We start from the raw sequence: 23,849 nt of genomic DNA on the forward strand, positions 1-23,849 counted from the left end.
TCTTCCTGTATCCAGTGCCTTGTACCATGACTGGCGTGAGATTCCTCTGTGTGCTTTCAAGCACAGGGCCCCCTTCTAGATGGCACATGACGTACATCTGGAGAGGCTGTGACGGAGGAGAACGTGCACTGAATTAATAGCCAGGAAGCCCGAATCACTATATATTATGTAACAATAACAGGAAGCCGTTTCTTCTGAGCATTTGCTCTGTGAAGTTACTGAAACCCTTGCACTTACTATTTTATTTAATCCTCCCAGTTACCCAGGGAGGGAGGAATTACTTGACCCATTTTACAGATAAGGAAGCTGAGGTTCAGAGAAAATAAAGAACTCACCCAGAAACACACAGATAGAGCCAGAAAGGACCTTAAAAATCTTCCCTGTGGCAGAAGGGGGGACAACCATCCCAGGCGGGCCAGGATTGAGGAGGATCCTGGATACTTGCCATTCGCAAAGCAGGACAAGAGGGTCTCCTTCTAGCAGCTTAGTGTATTCTTTGGGGATATCGAACCTGATCACGGTCAGCAGGAGGATGAAAATATGGCAGCAGATGAAGATGTGTTTGGGGTGGGGGGAAGAGGGATAGTGTTGAGGGATTATTATTAAGATTAGGATTTTGCCCCTGGTGAAGGTTCAGAAGCCACTTGCTTAGACAGAGAGCTTGTTCAGCCCCACCCTGTCTCTCAGCAGACGCTGAATGTCACTGCCTCTCCTAAGCCCTGCCTCTTTCCAGTTCCTTCCAAAGATCAAGCTGTCTTTCTAGGGCCACAGTCTGAGAAACAGCACTTCAATTTCCCAAGCACCAGCCAACAGCCTCCCCTGATTTAGAAAGCAGCTGAGAAAGAGAGAGGGAAAGCTGGGCGTGGCCAGGGAGGTTTGTGGGTTGCTTTATTTCTTTTTTTTTTTTTTTTTTTTTTATTTTTTTTTTTTTTGCCACATTGGGTCTTCGTTGCTGCACACGGGCTTTCTCTAGTTGCGGCGAGCAGGGGCTACTCTTCGTTGCGGTGTGCAGGCTTCTCATTGTGGTGGCTTCTCTTGTTGTGGAGCACGGGCTCTAAGTGCACGGGCTTCAGTAGTTGTGGCACATAGGCTCAGTTGTTGTGGCTCGCGGGATCTAGAGTGCAGGCTCAGTAGTTGTGGCTCATGGGCTCAGTAGTTGTGGCTCATGGGCTCTAGAGTGCAGGCTCAGTAGTTGTGGTGCACGGGCTTAGTTGCTCTGCAGCGTGTGGGATCTTCGCGGACCAGGGCTCGAACCCGTGTCCCCTGCATTGGCAGGCGGATTCTTAACCACTGCACCACCAGGGAAGTCCCTATTTCTTTTTTCTTAAGCCAAGTCCTGGCTCTGTCCTTTGCTAAGTTCTGGCCCAAGACAGTGTGGGGAAGAAGAGAACTGGGGGGCCCCGCCTCCCCAAGAGCTCACCTTCAAGTCCCTTCTTAAATTAAAGAACGGAGCCCAAATGCCAAACTTGGACACTCAGGAGAGATCTGGAGGTCCCAGGTGTCTCTGCCTGCAACTAAACAGTGAGCATCCTGGGTTTGGTACCCAGAAAAATGGGGCTCCGGGAGAGTTAAGGAAGCAACAGCCGGGGCGGGGACTGGGGCCCAGGTAGGGAGGTGGACCAGTCCTCCCCAGTGAGGAATGACATAGCGGTTCTGGATGGTTTTCTCTGCAAACCAGAACCCCGGCAGCAAGATGCTGAAAGACACTCCGCCTGTCAACACATGGGCCGCACACGCTCACACACACAGCAGAGAAATGACACAGCACGAGGGCGATGCATGAATACACAGAGAGAAACACACACACACGGCGACACCAGATGGAGAAGGCAGCCCAGGCTGGGTCTGGGTGTTCATGATCCCCTCACCCACAGAGAGGGGCTGGCGGAGTTGCATAACGCAAGCTGCAAAAGGGAGAGGTTGAACTTGCTAACCACCACCCACCTTGAGGGGGATCCAGGAGGTAGTGCCTCCTTCTCAGGGTGTCATCTGCACCCACCCCCCGCTCTCAGAGGCAGCAGGAGTTTATCAGCTGCCCCAGCCCTGGGGTGACCCTGGGAAGTCGCTAAAAGGGAAACAAGGGAGTGTCACTTTGTTAGTAGTGGCAGATGGGGGCTCCCTCCTGGTGCAAAGGAATTCTGAGGATGCTGGCAGCAAGGGCTGCCAGGGTAGAGAGGAGACTGAGGCTTGGGCTGGGGGATAGGAAAAGAGATGGAGGGATTCTCTTCCACTCCTACCCCCCGACCCCACCCACAAACCACAGATCACCTACCCCCCCCAGACACGTAAGACACACTTCCACAGCTGCCCGCTGTGCACGTGCCACAGGTGCACACACCTCACCTGGGCCACAGCACCTCCAGCTGGCCTCCCTATGGGCCTTTGGTATCCCATTTATTTCTCTGAGCCTGGGGGAGCTGGTGGGAGTTGCAAAAATCACTAGATTATAAACTTTTTTAAACTAGAGTATAAACTTAAAAGCTCAGGCTCAAGAGTGGAGCAGATCTGAGTTCAAATCCTCCCTTCACCATCATTCTCCACATGACCTTGGACAAGTCACTGAACCTGCCCAAGTTTCAGTCTTCTCGTCGGTTGAAGGGTTACTGTGAAAATCAAAGGAGAAAAAAAATTAAGAATGTACGTGCTCAGCAAGTGCCCACTGTCTTTAGTCTTTGGGGCTTTTTCTTCTTCATTCCACAAATATTCGTTGAGCACCAGCTGTGTGTTTATCTAACAGTCCATGCTTCCTAATGTTTCTCCTTTAGGGTTTCAGACAGTCTGTGGTACACAAATGCTCTCCAGAGTTTGGTGTGGACCCATGTCTTTGGTATTTATTATACCAATTTTGGCTTATCATGGTATGGAATGTGGCCAAGTCTGTCCTTTTGAACCTGGATTGTCGATAATTACAAAAATGGTCATAAAGTCCAGTTGACATCCCTCATCGGTGGTTCCATGGAAGGTGGCGTCATTCCCTGTCCCGTGGGTTTGTTGTGGGCGGGCTTTGGGAATAGCCAGAAGGGAGAGCCCAGTGATCTTTGTCGGCCGAGCTCCTGACCTGAGGATGGAAAACGGTGCAAAACTCAGAGAGCCAAAGGCTGCGTGACAGGTTGGAGTGGTGACTTCTTGCGGTGGGAAAGAGATAAGAGAGGTCCTCTGGTTCTTGCCATTTGATTTCTGGGGCTGACTGTCAGTGGTTTCCCCCAAGGAGCCCCTCGGTCTCATAGGGCTTTGATCCTGAGGGTGAAACCAGGCAATATGCAGCTACCTGCAAAGTATGCCCCTCGAGGAAGAAGGATTTCATTTCTCGGTTGGCTTCAGAACTCCAGAGCATGTTATGGCTAGACTTCTCAGTTGGCTGCGTTTCCCATGTTAGTTTTGAAGGTGGCGTTGGACACTCCACATCCATCTCTCTTTTTTAATTCTTTTCTTCCCCTCCCTTTTTCCTTCTCTTGACCTCAGGAGGCCCCAGATTGGATCTGCGTCTAACGGGATGGCGATGCCCCGGGGATAGTCCCCGCTAGCATGCATCACCTCTAGACACATCCACCAGACACGTTTGCTCCCCGGTCTGCCTGACCTGTTGCTTAGGGACACGTCCCACTGCTTCCCCTGACGTCTGCCTGATCAACCATCGCTTCCTTAGAGAATAAGGAAGGAGGCAGACACAGGAAATCATGCCACCGACGGCCCAACGACAATGAGTGAGTGACGCTGAGTTGACGTCAAAGGCAGAGAAGACCAAGACCAAGAGCAGCTCCCTCTCCAGACTCCCCTTGGCCCCTGCAGCGCCAGCCCCCGGCTCCTCCTCTCGTCACAGCCAGAAGCCTGGCTGCTCCCGGCGAAATCGCCTCGGCTTGACACATTTTGAGGCCTTCCGACCCTTGGACACTAGACACCATGGAGAATCACATGTTCAGCGTTAAGCAGATCCAACCCAATGTCATTTCTGTCCGCCTCTTCAAGCGCAAAGTGGGGGGCCTGGGGTTCCTGGTGAAGGAGAGGGTGAGCAAGCCACCTGTGATCGTCTCCGACCTGATTCGAGGGGGCGCCGCGGAGCAGAGCGGCCTCATCCAGGCTGGGGACATCATTCTCGCCGTCAACGGCCAGCCCTTGGTGGACCTGAGCTATGACAGCGCCCTGGAGGTGCTCAGAGGTGTTGCCTCCGAGACCCATGTGGTCCTCATCCTGAGGGGTCCCGAGGGCTTCACCACGCACCTGGAGACCACTTTCACTGGGGACGGGACCCCCAAGACCATCCGGGTGACACGGCCCCTGGGTCCCCCAACCACAGCCGTCGATCTGTCCCACCAGTCATCAGCCAGCAAAGAGCAGACCCTGGCAGTGGACGGGGCCACGGGTCCTGGCAACGGGCCGCAGGACCATGGGCACGTGCCAGACCAGGGGCAGGAAGCTGGCTCGCGCTCCCACACCAATGGCCTGGCTCCCAGGCCCCCAAGCCAGGACCCTGCCAAGAAAAGTTCTGGGGAGAACAATAAACTGCTCAAAGAGATAGAGCCTGTGCTGAATCTTCTCACCAGTGGGGGCAAAGGGATCAACGGAGGGGGACCTGCCAAAGCGGAGACTAAGGACGCAGAAATCCAGGTGAACAGGTAAGCTCCACAGGGGCATGTGTGTGCACGTGTGTTGTACGCGAGCATGTGTTGCGACTGTCTCACAGCCCGGAAGCTAACCTGAGTGTCTCAGTCTTCTGCACACGTACGTCCACTCAACCACACTTGCCTCTTGCCCTGAAAATTGCTGTTGCAGGAATGCAGTGGGCGTAATGTCTAGCACGTATCTCTTGCCATGAATCCCAGAGTTCATAATCCTGGTAGCTGAGGTCCTGTCTTCCAGCAACCCCACAAGGTGGGGATTTCTGCAGTCCACATTTCACGAGTGGGAAGACAGAGGGTCAGAGAGGAGGAGCCTTTCCCGAGGTCACCCGGTGATGACAGGCACATGTACATGGCAGGCTTGGGCATGGGTGGATGCCGAGGCTCTGGGGAGAGAGAGGCAGCGCCAAGAGCTGAGAGCTGGGTAACCCTCAGCCCAAGCTAGCTCTCTCCTGGTGCTGGCCGGTCCAGGGCAAGGAAGCTTTGAAAAGGAGGAAATGGAGGCAAAGTAGAGAATTGGCCCTGACACCCCCAAAACACTGGAATTGCTCAGGTCATATGGGAGCCAAGGCTAGCACTTGAAGAACTGGGTACCAGCCCCTCTGTATTTGCCAGATTGGCATTTTCTGAATCTCTGGGGAAGGAGAGCTGGCAACACAGTGGGTGATTCTAGCTCCTTCTCTGGCGAGGAGTCAGCAGCTGGGCCAGGTGGTCGGGAACTAGTCAGGAGAGAGAGAACAGTTTCTCTCCGCCTTCTTCCACTCCCATCTAAGGTCTAGCCCTGACCCTTCAGCCCACAGTGTTACTAGGCAGACCCTTCTTATTTACACAGGGAGACTCAGGTCTGAGCCCCCCAGAAATCCAGGCCGAGATTTCCCAGCCCCCTCCTCAAGGACCCCTGAGTGTCCCAAGAGCATTTAGAGGTCACCAGGAAGTCCCCCGGGGGCCTGGATTAAAGTAGCTCCCCAAGCCCCTGAATGTATTCGTTTAACAAATGTTCGTTGAGGACCTACTGTGTGCCACACTGTTCTGGCACTGGGATAGAGCAATGAATAGACAAGTCCTCTGACCTTGAGAGTGAATGAAATTGACAAACCCCCTGACCTTTGGGAGCTTACAATACAGTGGGGAAGATGAAGATGTAAACTACGTAGACCGTTCGTCATACGTGCTAAGTAGATAAATAGAGCAGGGAAGGGCTTAGGAAGTGTTGGGGAGGGTGACATTTCAGATCGGAAGCTGGTGGGTCTCATTAGGAAGGCAACATGGGAGGACCCAGAGGAAGTGGGAGAGGGAGGCTCGCAGCTTCATGGGGGAGGGGTGTTCCAGGCAGAGGGAGCAGCAGGTGCCAAGGTCCTGCGGTCAGGTGTGCCTGACACATTTGAGGAGCTGCATGGGATCCGGTCCTCCTTCCTGGTGGGGCGGCCCCCAAACTGCCCAGTGGTGGGCCCCTCAGTCCGTGGAGCCCACCCCGGCCACCATTGCATCCCGGGGCTTTTCCAGCATCTGACACCAGGGCAAAAACTGAACCAATGCCAGCAAGACCCCAAGTAGGGAGGTGGAGGCTCTGTCAGAAGGCTTGGGCAGAGGGGAGACAAAGGGCACCTGCTGCCCGCCCAGCCCCTGCCCTCCCAGCCACCCCTTCTCACTCCTGTGAGTTCCCTGCACACACCCTGGTGCCTGCCGACACCTTGGGTCCTGTCTCCACGAGAGACAGCGAGTCTTGGGCCCAAAACACAGGCCATGGTGTGGGCAGAGTTGGGGGCCCCCAGTGCCCTGCTGTCCATTTCCAGAGCTGGGGGCCAGGATCAGTCCTCGAGGTTCTCCTGGTGGCAGGGACCTGCTGCCTGATTCTCCCTCAGCTAGGGAGGTCCCCCAGGCTAGAATCCAGCACTCAAAGCAGCCACCTCCCAGGGGTCCCTACAGCAACACACCCAGCAGAGATGACGTGCTGAGCCTTGAGATAGCTTCTGGGCGGCCAGCAGGCCCCCCAGGTCTCACTCCGTGGACTTAAATTCTAAGGCAGCTGTATAGTCCAGAATCAATCACTGGCCTTGTTTTCCAGGAGGCATTGCAAGTGTCCGTCCTCAGAGGCTCCTGGGCACGGCCTTCCCCTCCTAATCCTATACATGCCCCCCCATCCTCAGCACCACCTCTCCCAGGAGGCGCAGCAAGGCAGTGAATGGGGCCATCTCACCGTGCGGGGCAGCTGAACCCCTGTACTAATGTCCCATGTACTTGGTTCTGATTCTCAGCTGGGCACAGGGTGGGCACGAGGTATGAGCCTCAGAAACCCCGGGGGCTCTATTTCAGTCCCACCCTGGCCCCGGGAGCCTGAATCACCAGGTATGATGTGGAGAAGTCCCTCCTATCACTAGGAGCTGGGCCCTCCATCCAAGGAGCCAATGTGACGCCCTCTCCCAGCTGACAGTCCGGAGACAGGATTGTCGGCTGGAAGAGGCCGGAGACAGGACACCAGACTGAGATGAGATCGTCGAGTGTAACAAACTTTAATGGGAGCCCTCTTTGCGGCCAGACCCCAAGGGGCTTCTCCAAACACCATCTCAGGGAAGCAGCCTTGTGTCCCCAAGAATGAGGGAGGGACACAGCGGTCTGCTGTGGGGTCCTGCTCCCACAGACCTGTTTTACCACCTCAGGAGGTTACATCTGAGCTCTCAGCTGCCCTCGTGCATTCAGGGTCCTCCATCCAGGGAGCCCACGTCAGTCTCACGTGCAGTGTGATTGACCAAAAGTAGCCGAAAACACTGCTTTGGTGGAGGTACGATGTGGGAGAAAGTGACCCAGGGCAAGCATATGCTTCCACGAAACCCACTAAGATGAATGGTTCTAAGGTTGAGTAAGGTTGCGTAATAGCATGTGTTCCCCCAGCTCAATGGCTAGATGCGAAGCTCCCCTCCTTTTTTTTAACAAATATTTTTAAATGTCCCCTTCACTAACCAGAAGCTCATTCATGGAGCATAAAACCTACCCCCACTTTACATTTTGTAAATCAATATAACGCCCTAACTATAAAATAAAGGAGATAGAGCATAAAAGTCATTTATAATAAAAGAGCCTATAATTTAATATATCAGTGCACAGGCATGGCTCCACCGGAACGTCACATGTTTGCACCTAAAGATAGACTTGCTGCAAACACGACGGCGTCAAATGCAGATTGACACAGGTGTGTTGTGTTGGCAACTCAAATGCCACCTGCAGCGTCACCTTGGTGATGTGATTTTCCAAAATGGTGAATGATTCCTGGTAAGACGATGTTCTGTCTTTCTTTGATTTACCCAACAGTTGCACATGGAAAGTTCAGTATAATTTAAAGCCAAATTTATACATAAGCCCAAATTGAGATCTTGGCTGAGAAATTTAAGCATGCTTTTTTATCTAAGTGGATGTCCAACGTTTGTGTGGCAGTCTGGATCCTTCTTCCTTGAGTGGGTTTGTCGCTGGTATTGCAGGAGGTCCCTCACCCCCCCATGCCACCTCCCTCCCGCTGTGATGCCAGGAGCATTTGCCATCACTGTAACAACCACAAAAGCGCTCCCACAAATTGCCAAACTGTCTGCTCACGGCTGAGATAAGTGTCTCGTTACGAATCGGTGTCCCAAGTCAGGAAATGCAACTCAGAGGCAGCATGTTCTTCAGGGCCCCTCTTGGGGCTGCTGGCCTGGGAGGATTCAACCCCTTGGAGCACAGGGCTGCCTGGAAATGACTCGTCCTCCCAGGGGCCTCTCCATCCAGGCTGCTTTTTGGGGTGGGGTCAGACTGGCATCCCACATGTTAGACGACAATGAGGCCAGCTGCCTGCCAGGCCCAGAGCCCCACATCCAGGTCACACTCAGTGTCCGTGCCTTCTGGGTCTGAGCAGAGGCTGGGCCATCACTGGTTCTCAGCAGCAACCTTGACTCTTCTGCCCTCTTGGCCTCCTTTTCTTCCTCCGTCCTTTCCTCTTGGCTGTGGACTTATTCCCCTGCTCCGTCTAATCCCTTTCCCTCATGGGGCACCCCTAGTCCTGTTGTTTGGCGTGCTGGCCCTTATTTATGGAGAGAAGTGATATTTACTTTAGACAGAGTCTCATCCCTTCATCCCGGGGGAGTTGGCCCTGGCAGGCGGTGGCAGCAGGTGAGGGATGGTCAGGAAGGAAGGTGGTGTTTTGGGGACCTTCTGTACTTGGGAGCAGTCACTTTAAAATGCTGCATGTCAGAGGATATCCAGGTTGCTCAGCTTGCTGCCCTGAAGGAGGGTTCTAAAGAGGCCAAGGTCTCCGGTCCAGCATCCATCTGGACTAGCTGGTGAGCCTTGCCCTGCGCTCTGATAACTTCTCATCCGTTCACAGGGCCCTTGGTTACTTACAAGAGTACCTTCGCAACAGTCAGCTCTTCAGAGCTTGCATGAATTCAGCTCCCTAAGTAGCACCTGTAGTTTTAGCCCCCGTTTATATAAGAAGGAACTAAAGCTCAGAGAGGTGAAGCAACTTGCCCAGGGTCACACAGTACTGGCCACAGGGTTCTATCCAGGTTCTACGTCTCACAGTGAGAGAGAAACCAGAAAAGAGAATGTGGCTGGAGGAACGGAAGTCAATTTCAACCCTAGAGAATCAGCTTAGTTGGGGGAGGTGGCCTCCTTCTATGACAAGCCTGAGTTTTATCATCGTCATGTTGGTCAGCCTCTGCTGAGCACTCCAGGTGGGCCTGGCCCCAGGCTACGGTCTTTACATCAAGTAATTCACTTTCTCTGCATAGCACCCCGTTTTCCTGATAAGGACACCAAGGCTCAGAGAGGTGCAGTCACTTGTGCCAGGTCACACAGCCAGCCCATGGCAAAGCCGGAACTCGACCCTAAACCCATGCTCTTGACCTCTACTAACTTTGTAGATTGCACTGTTGCCCACAGTGCCCTTGACCACTAGCCACCAAATTTCTGAGGACATCAGAATATTTTCTCAGTCTGAAGGGGAAACCGAGGCCCTGAGGTTGTCATCGACTAAAGACAGCCCCCCTGGAGAACTGATCTCAGACCAACCAATGACAGCATTGATTCCAGGACTGTCTGCATTAGAGAATCTCCTCCTAGGCTGCACTTGACATGCCTCATGGCTTTGAATCACTCTGGTGGCATTTTTCAACTAAGGAATTGACTCCGGTAACTTTGTCATCACGCTGAATCTGGGTTCAGCTTTTCATTCTCACCCTGAACGTTCGAGTGTGAGTGGCTTCCCCAGTTCATCCTTTCCTGGGTGGGGGACAGAGGTCCTATTTATAGCAGTTATTGCTCTTGCTCTGTGCCCTCCTCCCATCTACATCCCTGCCACCTGGTCCAGTGGGCACCCAGACCCTCATTCTGCGGCAGAGCTATGGAAACAAGCCCACCCACCTCAAATTGCATGTAACCGGAGGGCTTCTCTCCATCTTTCAGTCGCTGCATATTTCTGGAGCATCTCTTCTGCCTCAGATACTGTCCTAAGAGCTGGGGATCCACTGATGATCCATTGTAGAGTCATATCATAGGCAAGAAATGAATAATAAACAAATAGACACATGCAATCATTTTAGATAGTGATACATGATGTGAAGGAAGTAATACATTGACTTCAAGAGAAGTGGCTTGGGGTTGGGTAGCACATTAGATCGGAAGGTCAGGGAAGGCTTCTCTGAAGGCATTTACACCGAGGCCAGAAGGTGTGAACCATGTGAAATCTAGGGAAGTGTGTTCCTGGCAGAGGGTACAGCAGGAGCAAAGGTCCTGAGGCAGGGATGAGGTTGATATGTTCAAGGAACTGAAAGGAGGAGACCTGTGGGGCTTGAGTTCAGCCAGTAGGAGGAGAGTGGTAGGCAGTGAGGTCGGACACCTGGGCAGGGGCCATCAACCATCCCACCACCGTGCCATCCCCGTCCCTGTCACCACCCACTCATTGTATCAGCCATCGTTCCTGTGGCTACTGTAACAAATGACCACAAACTTGGTGCCTTAAAAGAACACATCTTTATTCTCTTACATTCTGGAGGTCTTAAGTCTGGAGGCTCTAGAGGAGATGCTGCTTCCTGGCCTTTCCCAGGTTCTAGAGCTGCATCCCCTGCATCCCTTGGCTTATGGCCCCTTCCACCATCTTCAAAGCCAGCAGCACACCTACCATTTTGCTCCATGGTCACATGGCCTTCCTCTTCTGTGGTCAAATCTCCCTCTGCTTCCTTCTTATAAAGATAGTTGTAACAACTTTTTGGGCCCAACCAGATAATCCAGGATAATCTTTCTATTTTCAAGATCCTTAATTTAAGCACAGCTGCAAAGATGCTTTGTCCACACAAGGTAACATATATGGGTTCCAGAGACTAGGACTGGCTATCTTTGGGGGCTGTTACTCAGCCTACCGTGTTCACCCGCCAAGCCCCCTCCCCGAGCAATGCCGTGGCCAGGCCCGGGACAGGCCGATAGCTGTCCCCGTCACCATCACGTCTCACTGGACTGGGTTCAGTGGCCTTCCTTCTAGATCCACCCACTGCCACCCCCCCACCCCGCCCCCTTTGCCGCTCACCAGCTACATATTTCAGGAAAACCCCTTGACCTCTCTGGGCCTTACTTACTTCCTCCATCGGTAAAAATGGTACATGCACAAGATGAGCCCTAAGATTCCTTCCAGAACACCCGTTCAGGTTCTTCCTGAAGGTCAAGGGTAGCCATGCTTATTGCAGGCCAAGTACCTGACCGGTCCACCTCCTGTGAAGCCATACCCGGAAGGTTTACTGCTGCCTTCGACCTCTCTGGAATATCACTCCAGGAGGAGGAACTGCGACATCCCTTTAGGTCAGAGGTCACATACTGGGGATTGAAGGTCATGAGTAGATCTCCCATGAGTTTTATCTGGCCTGCAGAGTTTACTGAAAAAGTGAATTTGTGGCAAAATAGATAAATCAAGAGATTTTACATTAAAACCGATTTCGAGCCTCTCAAAAAATAGATCAGAAGAGCTGTTAGCAAGAAGCCCACATCCTGGCGAGGCAGTCAGCCATGGGAGCTGGGGTCCAAACTCAGCCCCAGCCCCCCAGCCTGGAGCCTGTAGACACGAGCTGGAGAATCCTGCCCCGCTTTTTTTTAAATAAATGTATTTATTTATTTATTTTTGGCTGCACTGGGTTTTCGTTGCTGTGCGCGGGCTTTCTCTAGTTGCAGCGAGCGGGGGCTACTCTTCATTGCGGTGGCTTCTCTTGTTGCAGAGCACGGGCTCTAGGCGCGCGGGTTTCAGTAGTTGTGGCACATGGGCTCAGTAGTTGTGGCTCGCGGGCTCTAGAGCGCAGGCTCAGTAGTTGTGGCGCTCGGGTTTAGTTGCTGTGCGGCATGTGGGATCTTCCCTGACCAGGGTTCGAACCCGTGTCCCCTGCATTGGCAGGCGGATTCTTAACCACTGCGCCACTGGGGAAGTCCCTGCCCAGCTTTGGTGATGTTAGGAATGAGAGTCATGGTTGTTCCTAAGCTCAGAACCCCTCGCCTCACTTCTCAGCTACAGCACTTGCCATGGAATTCCCGCTCTGAAGAGCATACTTTTCTCTTTATCAAGAACTTCCCCCCACTCCGGCGGGATGAAATCTAGCAGGAAAGCTGCACAGGGACCCCACACCCACGTCCACCGCCCCCAAGTCTTCCAGCTGCAGTTCAGCTCCCATCATCCGCAACCAGGTAGAGGCGGAAGCCAAAGGCCGTTGGAGTGTGGAGGGCGAGAAGGGGGCTCAGGGAGAGTGCGGTGTCTGCCGAGAGATGCGGGCAGGGCTTCCTGCCAGGGCCGGCTGCTCCTTGGCGGCCTCCTCGCCTGCTTGGGCCGGAGCAGGCCGTCCCCACTTCCAGGCTGCGCCCTGCACACAGGCCGGGCCCACCTGCTCCCCATCCTGGGTCCTCGGGGTGGGTTAGTGGTCAGCACTGGGCCGACCAGCATACGTGCAAACTCCCTGTGGAGTCAGGCCCGGGACCCCCATCCCCCCTGCATGAGAGATCAGGGGAGCCTCGGTTGGAAGGATCTGGCAAAGGTCCTCAGAAGGTTTAGAGATGCTAGACCGACTCTTGGCTTGAGTATGATGATCCAGGTAGTCAAGTGGAAGAAAAGGGCTTTAGTTTAGTCCTTGCCAAAGAGCAGAGAAAATGCTCACCAGGTAGGAGGGAGGGCATCCTACCTGATCCTATGGGGGGAGGGTAAGGGGGGCAGCAGAGGAGCTGGGGGGAGGGTGACATTTCTAACCAGGAGGGGACCTTGCGGCTCACTACAAGAGTCTAGCTCAGAGCTCTCCAAGAGAAACGGGTCTTCAAGGGTATCCGTGGCCGATGTGGGGTGCTTTTGACAATGCAGATTTCAGGCTTCCCACTATTTCAGACTCTCCAGGGGGTGGGCTCAGGGGAATTTTAACAAGCCCTTCAATGGATTCTGATGCACCCTGAAGTTTGAGAACCACCAGACATGACCACATGATGGCTCTGGCCTCGCTGGTCTACCAGATTGCCAAGTCCACTGGAGGGTGGCCTTTCCAGGGGGGTAAGGACACTGAGAGTACGTGGCAGCCACTTAGTGAAGGCAGGTTCCTCAGTCCCATCTGGAAACAAGGGACAACTAGTAAATAAATCCTCATAGACCCTTGGGTGGGCGTGGAGCAAGGATGGAAGGAGCTGGGAAGCATGGGATTGGGGTCCTCGGCTGCAGCTAAGCTGTGCTTCTCAACAAGGAGGAGTGTATTTCTCCCCCTGCCCATGGGGACATTGGGCAATGTCTAGACATTTTTGGTTGTCACAACTGGTGGTGGGGTGATGGGGGATGTTACTGGTATCTAGTGGGGAGAGACCAGGGATACTGCTAAACATCCTACAATGCACAGGACAGCCCTCACCACAAAGATTTATCAGACGCCAAATATCAAGAGCTCCAGGCTGAGAAACCCTGATCTAAATCAAGACCCCTCAGGCAGCTGGGCGGGACGGAGCCTCAAGAGTACTGGCAAAGGAGAGTCACCATCCAGGCTTCTCAGAAGTCAAGCCAGGCCCCAAACACTTCCATCTGTGGGCTCCCAGGGCGTTTACTTAAATGAAGCAATGATACGTTGGAGTTAACCAAAATTGCATTTAGCTGATAAATACATTCACCACCTCCACCTCATTTGGGGGGGATATTTGCGATCTAGATTTGAGGTTCTTCACGAGTGTGAGGTCCAGTCAAACGGCTCCCCTTCCCATAGGCCCTGTTCACAGTGAGTCTCAGCTGGGAGAACAGCGAGGAGGAGATATCTGATTTCCAAGCTTCCTCCACTTCTCACTGGTGGTGTGATCTCGACAAGTTACTTAATCTCTCTGGCCTTCAATTTCCTTAGCTGTAAATAAAGATAAATGTAGTTCATGTTTGGTTAGTGCTGACTATGTACTAGGCATTTTACAAGCATGACCTTGTGTAACCCCCAGGAGAGGTGGCATGTGAAATGGGCCTTGAAGGGCAAATAGGAGTTGGCTCGCAGCAGAGGGAAATGAAAGGACATCCTGGGGAGGGCAAGGATAAATGTAGGGGTGGACATAGTGTGCTCATTGGGAAGAGAGGAGAGTGGAGATCAGGGCTAAGGGTGATGGGAGGTGTGAGTCTAGAAAGGAAGCAGAGAATTCCCAAATTTCTGGGCTCTGTGAACAAGACATGATATGCGGTAACTCAATGGAATATTACTCAGCCATAAAAAAAGAATGAAATAGTGCCATTTGCAGCAACATGGATGGACCTAGAGATTATCATACTAACTGAAGTTAAGTCAGACAGAGAAAGACACATATCATATGATATCACTTATATGTGGAATCTAAAAAAATGATACAAATGAACTTATTTACAAACCAGAAATAGACTCACAGACATAGAGAAAAAAACTTATGGCTACCAAAGGGGACAGTGGGAGAAGGGAGATAAATTAAGAGTTTGGGATTAACATATACACACTACTATATATAAAACAGGTAAAAAACAAGGTCCTGCTATATAGCACAGGGAACTGTACTCAATATCTTGTAACAACCTATAATGGAAAGGAATCCGAAAAAGAATATATGTATGTATAACTGAATCCCTTTGCTATACACTTGAAACTAACACAACATTGTAAATTAACTATACTTCAATTTAAAAAAAAGAAAGGTCTGAGTACAGACATCCTGCCTGGGCCCCCATAAGCCCCCAGGGAAGACACCCCTTTCTCAGGTGGAAGCCTTATATGTCTTCAGTCTTTAGAGACGTTAAGCCTTCGGCCAGCACTGCCCAATGCGATGCCGCTAGCTATAAAGTGAAATAAAATTAAAAATGCAATTCCTCAGTGACAATAGGCACATTTCAAGTATTCAGTTGCCTCATGTGGGCCGAGGCTAAAAAACCGACAACACAGGCAGACACGGAATGTTTCCATTGACTCAGGAAGTTCTCCTAGACCATGCTGGCTAAGAGGAATCTGGACTGTTTTATAAAGAACTAGCATTTTCCTTTCTCTGCTTCTGTCTGATCAGCCTGTAAGCAAATTAGTAGTCAAAGCAATAGCAGATGCCACAGGCTAAGCACCATAAGCTTTACCTCATTTAACCATTGCAGTAACCCCATGAACTGGGTATTATTATTAACCCTATTTTGGAGATGAGTATACTGAGAATTAGAAAGGTTAAGTATCGAAAATATCCAAAGTCACACAGCTTATGACCAGCGAAGCTAAGAGTTGGATCCAGCTCTACCCAATCCACAGCCCATGTCTTAACCAGTAGGCTGAATGGCCCATACAAACCCAGCAAGAAGATACCTCCCAGGCTGAACAAATTCATGGCCATAAACCACATATTCATTCCCCTCAGACCTGGTTATCACTGACAGACTTGGGGTGGGAGTGGGAGCTGAGAATGTACCTAACTCTACTTCTGATTTTGTCCCCGGGTGCAGGAAGCAAAATAGCTCCACGTCAGGCGCTAATGGGTGTTCCCTATGGTCCCATGTCAAAAATATTCTTCCCCTGCTCATCGTAGGACTCTTAAGTAAGTTTGTGTTGACAGAACACTTCAAATGCATTATTTCAACAAAGATGTTAAAGGCTTTAAAAAAAAAAAAAAGTTGATAAAAGTAATTCTCCCTGCAGATTCACACAAGACAAGCCATGTGAGCGGTTTCAGAGTTGCCTAGGTAATTTTAACCCTGTAATTTTTGTAAACTGACCTCATTCAGTGAGAGATGTTGGATTCCTTGCTCTTTCGCCTCTGGCTTAGCGTAAGCATCCTGACTCTTTTTTCCTGTCTCTGTTTAAAAAAAAAAAGAAGGATCTGAGCCGAGCATCAGTTAGACCTAGTTTCAAATCCCAGCTCTGCTGTGTGCTTACTGCTGGACCTTGGGAAATTTACATAACCTCTCTGAGCTCAGTTTTTACATCTGTAAAATAGGGCTTTTAATATCTGTTGAGATTAAATGAAATAACTTCTGTGCTGGCACCTGCTGCATTACGGACACTCTAACAGTACTAACCTCTTCTCTTCTCTGCTGAATCCCCATTTATGGTCATGTGATATCCTGGGATCAGGAGTTTTAGAGCTGAGAGGGACTGGAGTGACATTTAGAGCAGCCGTCTCAGCAGACAATTCCTCTGTTTATCACCATGCAGGTAAACCATTGACTTGGGAAATGTCTGTAATCAAGAACCACTCCTGGTGTGTTTTGGTGACATTTTAATGAGGGTAAAACAGAATGTTCCCTCTGACAATTGCAGACCTCTCCAAGCAAGGGGAGCAGAAGTGGCTTTGACGTGGGCCACCAGAATGCTGTGAAACAAAGCAAGGAGGGGGTTCTGGTTAGCCCCCCCTCCTTGTGAGCAGCCAGAGGGGCCACTTACGGCCTTGTACTCAGAGCTTGGGCCCTGGCTTCTGATTCACCCCAAATGACTGTCAGCACCAGATCGGGGTTTGGAGGAGATTATGGAGCCAGGATCAGGAGTCCCCAAAGCTGGGAACATAGAACAGAAGGCTGGATATGGCCAGCCTCGACACCTGGGACCAAAACTGAGATGGACCACAGAGCAAGCCACATGACCCAAAGCTGGGGAACAGACAGATACCATAGAGTGAAACTGGATGGGAGGGTTAAAAAGAGGCAGATCGTTAGGAAGCAGGAGGGCAGTGCTCAGAGGGCAGGAGAACAGAGATGAGGCAGGACTGATTGGGAGGTCTGGGTTTTGATGCAAAGTCAGTCCCGTTTCAGCCATGACTTCTCTCCATCTCTGAGGATGGTCAGCCTGTGGAATCTAGCCAAGATAGCCTCTTCTTAAACCTATCAGAGTTCAAGGACAGAGAGCCAGGAAAGCTTCATTGTTAAGAAGTCAACCTCCAGAGTCAGGAACAAGACTGGGTTTGAATCCCAACTCCATCATCCCTAGCTGTGAGACTTAGGCTAGTGATTTAAACTCTCTGAGCCTCAGTTTCCTCATCTGATAATGATTGTAAGCAAGATGATGGTGGTAATGAAGATGATGATGATGGTGATGATGTAAGAGGATGATGATGATGATGATGAAGATTCTGATTTGATGAAGGTGATGATGAGAAGGATGAGAATGATTTTGGCAATAGCGTTGGAGATAATGAGGCTAATGATACTGGTGCTGATGGGGATGGTGGTGATGGCTATGGTGACAGGGTTATGCTGATAGGGAGAAGTTGGATGGTGATGATTACGATGGTGCTGGTGATGACAGTCATAAGGATGATGGTGGTGATGGTGACGGTGGTGGTGACGATGGTGATTAGTGATGGTATTAGTAAGAGCCTCCACTTCAGAATAAATGTGGAGAGTAGGCTGGAATACTGTGACCTTGAGCGACTTAGCTTCTGTCTCACTTATGCCATCTGTAAAATAGTGATTAACATTCATACCTACCTCATACGGTTGTCCCAAGGACTAAATTCACTAAAACATATGTAAAGTGCTTGACACATAGTAAGTACTTAATAAACGCTGTCATCATTGATAGTATTAGTATTTCTGTTGCTATGTTCCCCTTATTTTCAGAATCATTCCTGTTGATCCTGGGCTGGTATCACTAGTCTTGTGATCAATGCTCTAGATGGCGTTTGTATGACTCATCACCTTGGCCCGCAGGACTGGTTTCCAACTCTATCCCTCTTGCTTCCTGTGTCTTCTATCATTAAGTTTCAGGGATGTTAAGCTGCCCAGGGGTTCTGCATAGGATTCTGCTAGGAGAGGGGCCCCCTGTGTTCCTAGATGAGGAAATGAGGGAAGAGAGAGGGAAGAACAAAATCTATGTCGTGGTCATCCTAAAACGATGTCCACAAAATGGGTATGTGCCAGCCATCAGTGCCAAGTTGGATGAGCTCACCTTCACGCTTGATCCTACGAATTGGCAGGCTGCAGGTCCAAAGCTCCCCGTCTCCGCGTAGAGTCAGGTGGGTGAGCCCTGAAGGTTCTGCACTGACTCAGGACTTTCAGAGCAGGCTGACCAGCCCGTCACTCCAGACGTCGTGTCTTCCTCACGTCCCCTGCCTTGCCTTTCAGAGATCTGGATGGCAAATCACACAAACCGCTGCCCCTCGGTGTGGAGAACGACCGAGTCTTCAATGACCTGTGGGGGAAGGGCAACATGCCAGTCATCCTCAACAACCCGTATTCAGAGAAGGAGCAGGTAAGTGGTGGCGCCAGCCTGGCACCCACACTCCACGGCTCCCTGAATCCTCTTGGGGAGACAAATCCCAAACCACGTGGGGGAGGAAACCAGCCAGTGTAGCTGGATAGCTGGGGTGGGGAGCTGAGGCCAGGAGTGCTTATCCCGGGCTATGGATTTTGGCTTTGATATGGTTGAGTTTACTTTGAGAGCTTGCTAGTTTTCAAATTTTCCTTCTGTTTCTACCAGGAGAGACATTCACATGGTTCTAAATTTAAAAGATATAAAAGACACATGGTAAAAACTTTTTCTCTCTCCCGTCTTCCCAGCCACACAGTTTCCCTCCCCAGAGGCGAGCAGTGTTCATCGATCATCATTTTAGGGGTCCTTGTAGCAATATTTTATGCATAGACAAACAAATACACAAACGTTATTTTCACGGTTTTTTTTAACATCTTTATTGGAATATAATTGCTTTACATTGTTGTGTTAGTTGCTGCTGTATAACAAATTGAATCAGCTATAGGTATACCTGTATCCCCATATCCCCTCCCTCTTGCATCTCCCTCCCACCCTCCCTATCCCACCCCTCTAGGTGGTCACAAAGCACCGAACTGATCTCCCTGTGCTACGCGGCTGCTTCCCACTAGCTATCTATTTTACATTTGGAAGTGTATATATGTCAGTGCCACTCTCTCACTTCGTCCCAGCTTACCCTTCCCCCTCCGCGTGTCCTCAAGTCCATTCTCTATGTCTGTACGTCTGTACGTCTGTGTCTTTATTCCTGTCCTGCCCCTAAGTTCTTCAGAACCTTTTTTTTTTTTAGATTCCATATATATGTGTTAGCATACGGTATTTGTTTTTCTCTTTCTGACTTACTTCACTCTGTATGACAGACTCTAGGTCCATCCACCTCACTACAAATAACTCAATTTCGTTTCTTTTTATGGCTGAGTAATATTCCATTGTATATATGTGCCACATCTTCTTTATCCATTCATCCGATGATGGACATTTAGGTTGCTTCCATGTCCTGGCTATTGTAAATAGTGCTGCAGTGAACACTGTGGTACATGACTCTTTTTGAATTATGGTTTTCTCAGGGTATAAGCCCAGTAGTGGGATTGCTGGGTGGTATGGTAGTTCTATTTTTAGTTTTTTAAGGAACCTCCATACTGTTCTCCATAGTGGCTGTATCACTTTACATTCCCACCAACAGTGCAAGAGGGTTCCCTTTTCTCCACACCCTCTCCAGCATTTATTGTTTGTAGATTTTGGATGATGGCCATTCTGACCGGTATGAGGTGATACCTCATTGTAGTATTGATTTGCATTTATCTAATGATTAGTGATGTTGAGCATCCTTTCATGTGTTTGTTGGCAATCTGTATATCTTCTTTGGAGAAATGTCTATTTAGGTCTTCTGCCCATTTTTGGATTGGGTTGTTTGTTTTTTTGATATTGAGCTGCATGAGCTGCTTGTATATTTTGGAGATTAATCCTTTGTCCGTTTCTTCATTTGCAAATATTTTCTCCCATTCTGAGTGTTGTCTTTTCATCTTGTTTATGGTTTCCTTTGCTGTGCAAAAGCTTTTAAATTTCATTAGGTCCCATTTGTTTATTTTTGTTTTTATTTCCATTTCTCTAGGAGGTAGGTCAAAAAAGGATCTTGCTATAATTTATGTCATAGAGTGTTCTGCCTATGTTTTCCTCTAAGAGTTTTATAGTGTCTGGTCTTACATTTAGGTCTCTAATCCATTTTGAGTTTATTTTTGTGTTTGGTGTTAGGGAGTGTTCTAATTTTATTCTTTTACGTGTAGCTGTCCAGTTTTCCCAGCACCACTTATTGAACAGACTGTCTTTTCTCCATTGTATATCCTTGCCTCCTTTGTCATAGATTAGTTCACCATAGGTGTGTGGGTTTATCTCTGGGCTTTCTATCTTGTTCCATTGATCTGTGTTTCTGTTTTTGTGCCAGTACCATATTGTCTTGGTTACTGTAGCTTTGTAGTATAGTCTGAAGTCAGGGAGTCTGATTCCTCCAGCTCCGTTTTTTTCCCTCAAGACTGCTTTGGCTACTCAGGTCTTTTGTGTCTCCATACAAATTTTAAGATTTTTTGTTCTAGTTCTGTAAAAAATGCCATTGGTAATTTGATAGAGATTGCATTGAATTTGTAGATTGCTTTGGGTAGTATACTCATTTTCACAATATTGATTCTTCCAATCCAAGAACATGGTATATCTCTCCATCTGTTGGTGTCATCTTTAATTTCTTACTTCAGTGTCTTATAGTTTTCTGCATACAGCTCTTTTGTCTCCCTAGGTAGGTTTATTCCTAGGTATTTTATTCTTTTTGTTGCAATGGTAAATGGGAGTGTTTCCTTAATTTCTCTTTCAGACTTTTCATCATTAGTGTATAGGAATGCAAGAGATTTCTATGCATTAATTTTGTATCCAGCAACTTTACCAAATTCATTGATTAGCTCTAGTAGTTTTCTGGTGGCATTTTTAGGATTCTCTATGTATAGTATCATGTCATCTGTAAACAGTGACAGTTTTACTTCTTCTTTTCCAATTTGCATTCCTTTTATGTCTTTTTCTTCTCTGATTGCCATAGCTAGGACTTCCAAAACAATGTTGAATAATAGTGGTGAGAGTGGACATCCTTATCTTGTTCCTGATCTTAGAGGAAATGCTTTCAGTTTTTCACCATTGAGAATGATGTTTGCTGTGGGTTTGTCGTATATGGCCTTTATTATGTTGAGGTAGGTTCCCTCTATGCCCACTTTCTGGAGAGTTTTTATCAGAAATGGGTGTTGAATTTTGTCAAAAGCTTTTTCTGCAGCTATTGAGATGATCATATGGTTTTTCTTCTTCCATTTGTTAATATGGTGTATCACATTGATTGATTTGCATATATTGAAGAATCCTTGCATCCCTGGGATAAATCCCACTTGATCATGGTGCATGATCCTTTTAATGTGTTGTTGGATTCTGTTTGCTAGTGTTTTGTTGAGGATCTGACGTGGGGCTCAGAACCTTCACTCTAGTGGGTGGACTTCTGTGGTATAAGTGTTCTCCAGTCTGTGAGTCACCCACCCAGCAGTTATGGGATTTGATTTTACTGTGATTGTGCCCCTCCTACCATCTCATTGTGGCTTCTCCTTTGTCTTTGGATGTGGGGTACCCTTTCTGGTGAGCTCCAGTGTCCTCCTATCAATGACTGTCCAGCAGCTAGCCGTGACTCTGGCATTCTCACAAGAGGGAGTGAGAGCACGTCCTTCTACTCCGCCTTCTTGGTTCCTTATCCTTTTTCATTTATTTCTGATCAGATCTTTATGATTTCTTTCCTTCTGCTAACTTTGGGGGCTTTTTGTTCTTCTTTCTCTCATTGCTTTTTTTTTTTAACATCTTTATTGGAGTATAATTGCTTTACAGTGGTGTGTTAGTTTCTGCTGTATAACAAAGTGAATCACCTATATGTATACATATATCCCCATATCCCCTCCCTCTTGCGTCTCCCTCCCACCCTCCCTATCCCACCCCTCTATGTGGTCACAAAGCACCGAGCTGATCTCCCTGTGCTATGCGGCTGCTTCCCACTAGCTATCTATTTTACATTTGGTAGTGTATATATGTCCATGCCACTCTCTCACTTTGTCCCAGCTTACCCTTCCCCTTCCCTGTGTCCTCATGTCCACTCTCTACATCTGAGTCTCTATTCCTGTCCTGCCCCTAGGTTCTTCAGAACCTTTTTTTTTTTTTTTTTAGATTCTATATGTATGTGTTAGCATACAGTATTTGTTTTTCTCTTTCTGACTTACTTCACTCTGTATGACACTCTCTAGGTCCATCCACCTCACTACAAATAATTCAATTTCATTTCTTTTTATGGCTGAGTAATATTCCATTGTATATATGTGCCACATCTTTATCCATTCATCTGTCGATGGACACTTAGGTTGCTTCCATGTCCTGGCTATTGTAAATAGAGCTGCAAAGAACATTGTGGTACATGACTCTTTTTGAATTATGGTTTTCTCAGGGTATATGCCCAGTAATGGGATTGCTGTGTCATGGTAGTTCTATTTTTAGTTTTTTAAGGAACCTCCATACTGTTCTCCATAGTGGCTGTATCAATTTACATTCCCACCAACAGTGCAAGAGGGTTCCCTTTGCTCCATCTAATTGCTTTAGGTGTAAGCTTAGGTTGTTTATTTGAGATTTTTCTTGTTTCTTGAGGTAGGATTGTATTGCTATAAAGTTCCCTGTTAGAACTGCTTTTGCTGCATCCCATAGGTTTTGGATTGTCGTGTTTTCATTGTCATTTGTTTCTAGGTATTTTTTGATTTCCTGTTTGATTTCTTCAGTGATCTCTTGGTTACTTAGTAGCATATTGTTTAGCCTCCATGTGTTTGCATTTTTTACAGTTTTTTTCCTGTAATTGATATCTAGTCTCATAGCGTTGTGGTCGGAAAAGATACTTGATATGATTTCAGTTTTCCTAAATTTACCAAGGCTTGATTTGTGACCCAAGATATGATCTATCCTGGAGAATGTTCCATGAGCACTTGAGAAGAAAGTGTATTCTATTGTTTTTGGATGGAATGTCCTATAAATATCAATTAAGTCCATCTTGTTTAATGTATCATTTAAAGCTTGTGTTTCCTTATTTATTTTCATTTTAGTTGATCAGTCCATTGGTGAAAGTGGGGTGTTAAAATCCCCTACTATTATTGTGTTACTGTCAATTTCCCCTTATACGGCTGTTAGCGTTTGCCTTATGTATTGAGGTGCTCCTATGTTGGGTGCATAAATATTTACAATTGTCATATCTTCTTCTTGAATTGATCCCTTGATCATTATGTAGTGTCCTTCTCTGTCTCTTGTAATAGTCTTTATTTTAAAGTCTATTTTCTGTGATATGAGAATTGCTACTCCAGCTTTCTTTTGATTTCCATTTGCATGGAATATCTTTTTCCATCCCCTCACTTTCAGTCTGTATGTGTCCCTAGGTCTTAAGTGGGTCTCTTGTAGACAGAATATATACGGGAGGTCTTGTTTTTGTATCCATTCAGCCAGTCTGTATCTTTTGGTGGGAGCATTTAATCCATTTACATTTAAGGTAGTTATCGATATGTATGTTCCTATTACCATTTTCTTAATTGTTTTGGGTTTGTTATTGTAGGTCTTTTCCTTCTCTTGTGTTTCCTGCCTAGAGAAGTTCCTTTAGCATTTGTTGTAAAGCTGGTTTGGTGGTGCTGAATTCTCTTAGCTTTTGCTTGTCTGTAAAGATTTTAATTTCTCTGTCAAATCTGAATGAGATCCTTGCTGGGTAGAGTAATCTTGGTTGTAGGTTCTTCCCTTTCATCACTTTAAACATGTCCTGCCACTGCTTTCTGGCTTGCAGAGTTTCTGCTGAAAGATCAGCTGTTAACCTTATGGGGTTTCCCTTGTATGTTATTTGTTGCTTTCCCCTTGCTGCTTTTAATATTTTTTCTTTGTATTTAATTTTTGATAATTTGATTAATATGTGTCTTGGCGTGTTTCTCCTTGGTTTTATCCTGTATGG

General features: G+C 48.3%; 1 protein-coding gene across 1 annotated transcript in view; it reads left to right on the top strand.

Annotated features, from left to right (window-relative positions):
- The first annotated feature begins 3,900 nt into the window (after positions 1-3,900).
- Positions 3,901-23,849, top strand: part of NOS1 (nitric oxide synthase 1) — an 88,901-nt gene continuing 68,952 nt past the window's right edge. Inside the window, 2 exon segments of the mRNA XM_036823398.1 lie at positions 3,901-4,613; positions 18,172-18,298. Coding sequence (XP_036679293.1) covers positions 3,901-4,613; positions 18,172-18,298 — 840 coding nt within the window.

This window comes from Balaenoptera musculus, chromosome 14 (assembly GCF_009873245.2).
Source record: "Balaenoptera musculus isolate JJ_BM4_2016_0621 chromosome 14, mBalMus1.pri.v3, whole genome shotgun sequence".
Lineage (NCBI taxonomy): Eukaryota > Metazoa > Chordata > Mammalia > Artiodactyla > Balaenopteridae > Balaenoptera > Balaenoptera musculus.